Source organism: Episyrphus balteatus, chromosome 1 (genome assembly GCF_945859705.1).
Source record: "Episyrphus balteatus chromosome 1, idEpiBalt1.1, whole genome shotgun sequence".
Lineage (NCBI taxonomy): Eukaryota > Metazoa > Arthropoda > Insecta > Diptera > Syrphidae > Episyrphus > Episyrphus balteatus.
The window spans coordinates 164,611,563-164,619,008 of record NC_079134.1 but is presented as its reverse complement, the minus strand read 5'-3'; the positions used below and the strand labels follow the sequence as shown (position 1 = coordinate 164,619,008).

The 7,446-nt window shown below is 28.1% G+C and overlaps 2 protein-coding genes across 2 annotated transcripts; both read left to right on the top strand.

Moving 5' to 3' along the window:
* On the top strand, positions 1 to 1,486 carry LOC129921089 (lipopolysaccharide-induced tumor necrosis factor-alpha factor homolog). The gene is made up of 3 exons (XM_056002746.1): positions 1 to 342; positions 408 to 540; positions 635 to 1,486. The coding sequence occupies exons 1-3, from the start codon at positions 90 to 92 to the stop codon at positions 747 to 749; spliced, it is 501 nt and encodes a 166-aa protein (XP_055858721.1). The 5' UTR covers positions 1 to 89; the 3' UTR covers positions 750 to 1,486.
* A 3,348-nt stretch (positions 1,487 to 4,834) lies between these two features.
* On the top strand, positions 4,835 to 6,019 carry LOC129921087 (lipopolysaccharide-induced tumor necrosis factor-alpha factor homolog). The gene is made up of 3 exons (XM_056002745.1): positions 4,835 to 5,450; positions 5,511 to 5,649; positions 5,718 to 6,019. Exons 1-3 carry the CDS (start codon positions 5,168 to 5,170, stop codon positions 5,830 to 5,832), a joined length of 537 nt encoding a protein of 178 aa, XP_055858720.1. The 5' UTR covers positions 4,835 to 5,167; the 3' UTR covers positions 5,833 to 6,019.
* The last annotated feature ends 1,427 nt before the right edge of the window (positions 6,020 to 7,446 follow it).

Genomic DNA, 7,446 nt, shown 5'->3' with positions numbered 1-7,446 from the left:
ACTTAAAGCAGTTAGTGGGTTATTCAATAAAGTGCACTTTGTTAGATAAACAGAGTTTCATAAAGACTACTTATATTTTTATTCAATTAATGGAAAAGGCAAACATAAACAATCCTCCAATGGATTATACATCACCGCCCTCTTACGATCAGGCAACTGGAAGCAGTACCGATCAGACACCACAACAACGATCATATCCCAAACCACCATTAGGATTTATTCCCGCTGATAACTATTCAAATATGCCACCAGTTCAACAACAGCCAATCTATCCAACAAATTACCCCCAACAACAAGGACAACCACCAGCACCGCAACCCACAAGGGTTGTTTACATTCAAAGTTAGTTGTAAAATATAAACTTGTTTTAGAAGAAATAACAAATAATTCTTTATACTATCTGACAGATCATGTGCTTCCACTTGGACCAAGAGAAGTCTACTTAACTTGTCCTCACTGTCATATTCAAAAATTATCTAGAATTGAGCCAGAGCCCAGTTCAAAAACCCATCTTATGGCTGCACTTTTATGTATTTTAGGGTGAGTCACACAAAGTTCCTGTTGTTACTTTCTTATAGAAGCTTTTTTTTATCTTTTATTGAAGTTGAAATTAATTTTAAAAATTTATTAATAGATTTTGGTGTTGTGCTTGCTTGCCATATTGCATAGAAAGTTGCATGAATATTAATCATTACTGTGGAAATTGCAATACTTTTCTTGGCACATATACTGGAAATGGTTTACATTGAAATTGGGTTTTTCAAATATTTCTATAGAAATATGTACTTATAGAAACCTTATAGAAACCTACGTGTATTTTTTATTAAACTTATTTATATATGTATATTTTTTATCTTGGTAAACAGACAAAAACAAACAAATATGTGCTGTTTACTCAATTGTAAATATTTTTATCATCAACTAAAAGCGATAACCAAAGTTCTTCTTTGCATTAATATAAATTTTTATTCAAGTTGTTGTCTTTTATTACACTTCATATAACGCTAATTAGAGTGTTAAAGAATTTAATTCCGGTGACGAATTGATAAAAGTTGATATCAAACATGTGATAGTAAAAATGTTGTTTTCTGATATAAAAAATTAATATCTATAAAACTCTGGGATTTTGGGTGAAAAGTTTTGGGGATTCCCAATCCAGAATTGATTGAATTTTTCATTGAAATTGTTGACGCCAATGCACTTTTGAAAACATTTATTGTTAACTAAAGAAACAGGTTTAGGAATTTTTGATTGGCGTTGTATGGTATGGTGAAATAAGGGGAAAAAAACTTGTAAGCTCGAATCATTGACACGAGTAGACTTAATCAATTAATCAAAATATTAAAAATAAAAAGATGTAAGAGTAATAAAATATAAGAACTCTCGGTCGCAGATACTTGCTCTAAAAATACAAGTTGATTGTTAAATTTTTTGAAATTGAAAATTAAATTAAAATACCTAAATAAATAATATATACAATCTGAAATGTGTTGAAAAGTGACTTTTTTTTTAAAAGGGATGAAAAACACTTTTTGTTATTTCTCAGAAAATCGAAAAAAAAAACAAAAAAAAATGTGTTTTTTTATACGATTTTAAATTTGTACAGCCCAATTTATTTGTTGTTTTTATTCAAATAGTTGTTGTTGGGTTGATTAAATTAACAGAATATGGATAATAGGACTGCATAATTCAATCCTGGGACATTATTCGCGGATAAAAAGATGCACTGACAGTATGTTACGCGATCATTAAGTGTGAAAATCACATTGTACCTATATGACCAAAATCTGCAGTCAAAATAATTTTACTTTTCAAAGTTATCCTTCACAACATAATTAATTGCTTGTGATAATTGTTTTATCATGTAAAGATATTTTGACATTTATTTACTTTTTTTCATAAAACAGGAATTCTTTGTGAAGCTGTGAAAATTTGTTTCATTTCAAAATATCACAGAACCAGAATCGACCCTCAGAACATTGTTTAACTTTCAAATACTTTCAAATATCTTAATGAATGAATTTTAGCTGGAAAATAATACGCTGCCATTTTTGATAAAATAATTTTTTTCTAAAATTGGTATTTGGTACCGTTATTTTGATTCTCAACAAAAAAGAACGACCGACGACCGAAAACAAAACCTAAAAATATATATAAAATTTGGTTTGAAGTTGCAAAAACATGTCCTTAAAAAATGGTTTTGACTTCTAAAAAAAGTATACCATAAATTCTTGTATATCAAAGAGTTTTGAGATTTTGAAAATCTTTAGAGCCGTTTGGTTTTTAAAAGTATTAAAAATTCTTCTTTATTTTAATATTGATGTTTGATATAACAAGATTTTAAAAATTATTGTAAAAAATCGTTTATAAAAAAGTCAGAAACCAAGAAAACGGTTTTATATTGGAAGTACCGTTAATAAGTTTTTAATTTTACAAGCAGGCTCGTCAGAGACGTTTTTGAGAAGTATAGCATTTTTCATTCTGTTCATATGCCAAGTACCGATAATTTTGGTTCAAAAAATAAAATTTCAATTTCCCCTCTAGGGAACCACCAGAAAATTTGAAACCACTTCAGTGGTTTAAGAGGCAAACAGCGGGACCCATTGTCTTGGCATCCTCCATCATCATCTCTGATTAGATTGTTATCTCGAATTCAATATTTTTTACGAATCCAAAACTTGACCTATTAGACTATATGCCCTATATCGCAAGTACACCGAAAAAAATTTGATAATAACATCTATCAAATTAACATTTTTGAGTGACAAAAGTCATCCAACAATTAAAATATCAATTTTGATATGATTATCATATCATTTTGACATTTTTTTAATTTTAGGTGGATAGTGAAAATTTCACTTTGACAATTAAAATATCAATTTTGACTAGATTTTACGTTTTAGTTTATTATAATGATATTTCTTTTTTTATTATTTTTATTATTTTAAGTATTTTCTTTCTTTTTTCAAAACATTACTTAAAGTGAATATTCTTTATAAAATAGTGGTGATATTATTTTGTCTATTATAGGTGAGATATAATTGTTTTGTTATTTTCTACCAAACTTTGTGAAGTAAAATCTTATTGCCGATAAAATTTTCTCAGTTAATCATATTTATAAATCATAAATCAATTAGTATACAGTACACATTAAGAGTTTTTTATTTAATATTTTTCAATAATTTGGAACGAGAAATTGATATGAAGAATTTATAATAAAATATCAAAAAAAAAATTCAATAATGTGACATTTAAATATCATCCTGATAATAAAAATATTGTTTTAACATTTTAATTATCATAAAACATTTTAAAGAGCATTTTTTGCTGATATTTAAAAAATGTTAATTTGATTTATAAACAATGTTAAATTGATATTGTTTTTTTTTTTTTTTTTTTTGTGTAAAAACGAAAAATTACCGATTTTATTTACTATAATGATTGGAAAAAACAGGGATTTAACTGATTTCTGTTTAAGATATTTAGAAACTGAAATGTTTCACTTATCATTTTTATAGATTTAATTGATTGAGATTCATTTCAAGTGTCTGTTTTGTCAAGTGCTTCAAGTGGTTTCAAAGATACATTATGAAAACCATTTTGATAAGAACCGTTCTTATCGCACTTGTTTTTAAAGTTATTTGGTGAAACATATCTCATCATTTTACCATTAAACATTCGTTTTACTATAAAATCATTAACATATATGTAGGTACGTATTTACGTAAGTATATGATACACTTTACAAAATAATTTGTAGGGGTACCTCTGCTTAACATTAGTTTTTTATTTAATTTAATAATTTAATAAAATTAAAATTTATACGATTTAGTTAAAGCCATTTAATTAAGTTAATTACTCAAAAAGCAGGCTGATTTTTAACTTAGTAAATTACTAAAATGGCTTTAATATTTTACTAAATCGTTTAAAATTTTGCGCCGTCATAAAAAAAAACTTTTTTTTTAAATGGCTCTAACGACAACGAGCTCGAATTCATTTGAGATGGATGCTGTTTTTTCCTCTGAAGAACGAATTTTATATTCGTAGTTTCCACTTAAGTCAAGGTTTGTTCTCAAATGAACCCTTTTAACCCTTGACCTTGACATTCAAGGTTTTTGAAAAGCACCGAATTGTTTTCTTTAATTTTAACTTATGAATATGAACTGAGGAAATTTTTAAGCAAACGCTTAAGCATTTCTAATAAAATATTGTCCTCAGACGAAATATCGTTTTGAGTGACGACTGTGAACTTCATCATTTTAGTATATATAAATATTTTACAAATTATATAAGATCCATTTTATACCTACAACCTACCTGATAAAACTTTGTTATAAATTCGATTTGAATGTGTTTTTATTGCCATAACCAAAACCGAAATAATAAATTGCTTTGCGTAGGTATATCAAAGGTCAAAGCCGATTGAAAAAAAAAATCAGTTTTAAGAATATATTGGTACTCTTTTGATGACAAACTCAGACTTAATTGCTTAACATTGCGTTTAAAATTTTTGTTTAAAAACATCCAACTTAATAGGTACCTTACATAAATAGGACAAGTATTTTTCAAAAAAAGTATTTCTGTGTGAATTACAATAATTAATTCGCCTTATCAATTTGTCTGTTTATTTTTAAAGCTCAAGTCAGTATGCTTAAGTAAAGTGTTTAAATTACTGAATTAATTGTTTATTTAAGTTTGCTAAAGTGTAGAAGCTCCATCTTCATTTCACACACAGACATTCAAAAATTTTTGTTAACTTTTTTATTTAATTGAAAGCAAAAGTAAAACGAAAAAACAAAACAAGTTAGGCAATATTCAAGCTATTAATGGCTAAACAAACTTACCAAAAGAAAAAACGAAAAAAATAAAAGTTAATCCAATGAAAAACAGAAACAAAATTATAATATTTTCGGAGTTGCTTTTAAACTTCCTCCATTCCACAGATATTCACTTTTTTACTGACAAAATATGGCAAAACAGATAGATCGAAAAAAAAACCTATACAATTACCACTCTCCAAGTCAAGTCAAGCTATTTCGGATTTAGTACCTGTTCGTAGTTCATACGCAACCTATAGATCCGACGAATCCGCCGCATTCGTTTTTCACCAGACTGAGAGTAATTTATTTAAACAAAGATCATTACAATAGTATATAGATAGTTAGAAATGGATCAAAAACATTCCATGATGTATCCGAGTTTGACTGGTCGACCGGGACAGAGTGGCGGTGAAGTGTCTTCATCTACGTCACATCGAAGTGAGGAACCACCGGCGGAAGCCCCACCATCGTATGATATTGCAATGGGCACTGATGCAGCTACTTCAGCTGCGAGTGCCCCATATCCAACACCACATATTGGCTTTCAAAGTCCAAATTCTACAGACAATAGTGGTCTGGAAAGTTACACCGTAAATCCAATACAACATCCCGTATCGGTGGAATCACCAGGTGAGAAAAAAAAAACAAAATGGCCGATTGAAACAGCAAAAGTAACTTAATTTTCTTAAGATTCGCTGGAACCTATCAAATTGGGACCCAGACCATCAAAAATTACATGTCCCGAATGTGGAGAACGTCGTAGGACCCGTATGCATTTTACAGCCAATCGAAAAACTCATATATTCGCATTGGTTCTTTGTCTTGTAGGGTAGGTAAAATAAACGGTTTCACAATTTTTCTATAATAATTGTTTATGTTTATTCAAACAACATTCAGATGGTGCTGCTGTGCATGTAGTGTACCTTATTGCATGAGGAGTTGTAAGACTGGTCATCATTACTGTGCCAAATGTAACAGGTTCCTCGGTTCATACGACCGGAACGAGTCTTGAAACGAAATGTGAATCAATTTTTTTTTTATTTTTTGTTCTGTTTTTCTTGCTGTAATATTTTTTTATAAACAAATAATTATAAACGCGACGAATTAATTACGTTGCAAAGAGAACGTAATGTGTGAATGATATGTGTATATAAATGTTTAACTCTATAAATGTGTCTAGTGATAAGAAGCAAAATAAATATAACAAAATTATTCATAAATTCAAAGATTGTTGTTGGTTAAGAGATTTTTGGGATTGAATTATACTCAGAGCTTTATTAAGATGAAAATAAGGAATTTGTTGCAAAATAAATAACATTATTTACTGCAAAAATTCGGTTCAAGATCCCTTACTTAATATAGTCAATATAAGAAATGAAATTACATTTTTTGCGGGACAGATTTTTTTGTTTTTTCAAATTTGTAATAAATTAAAACTTGTTATATAGGACCTAACTGGAAATCAAGATTGTTTGGGTTTGCATTCCATTCACAAAATCAATAGACTAATACAAATTTGTAGAAAATAAAATTATCTATTAAATGAGCCATAAACCAGTTCTGGAAGTTGATTCAACTTTACGATATAGTGTGAAATGATTTTTAGATATTTTTTTTGTTTAGTTTTTTTTTTTTTGGAAAGCTATCAAGCGATAATTTTTAGGCTATTTATTAGGCTAACTTCAGTTAGAGCTTATTCTTTTAAATGAAATCAGTTTAAAAAACAAACGAAGAAGCTAAACCTCGTTACAAATTAGCCCAAAAAAATGTTTCAATTTACCCCGGCACGAAATTAAATTAAATTAAATTAAATTAAATTAAACAACAAAATAAATTCCGAAAAACCAAAAAATCCGAATAAACAAACTATTTTTCTAGAGCAGTTGTATAAAAGTTCCCATTTCATTCAGCATTATTAAAAAATTTCAAATAATCTGTCATTTCGCCAGATTTCATGAACTTAAATTTCTTGCTTGATCAAATGTCTTCTCTTCCCCCACTCTTTCGCAGTTAAAAAAGAGCACGTATACGCCACAGTGTATGCAAATAATGTGAATTAGGTACAACTTTGGCCTATTTGCCACAACACACCCAATTAATATTAAATTACACTTGCACTTATTTAATGAAAAAATTCCTGTGTTAACAAATTAACCGAAAAACAAAATCCTTTCAAATAAGAATCAAAAATTAAATTTCTTCAACTTCTTAAAATCTGTTTATTTTTAAAAGCAAAAAAAAAAAAAAAAAAAAAAAACAATACAAATTTAACACAAAACAAAACAAATACAGAATCAGAAAACAATATTTTAAATCACGAAATAAATTACCCTCTAGTCTTTAGAAGATTAAACTCTTTATGAATAATCTTTTATTTAAAGAGTATTATTACCCCTTTAGATAAAAGACTATTCATAAAGAGCCCAATAACTTTTTAAAATGATGGCCTAGACTTTTAGGTATTAATTTTGTTTAATCCAGGCGTTAAAACATACCTCCAAATCATGTGTCGTATTAAAAATGTTTACTTTGATATGCAATAAAGCAAGTGTAATACAGACAAACTCTAGTATCTACCCTTTCGGATGAAATAAAAAATGGCCCAATATCTCAAAATAACTCTTAT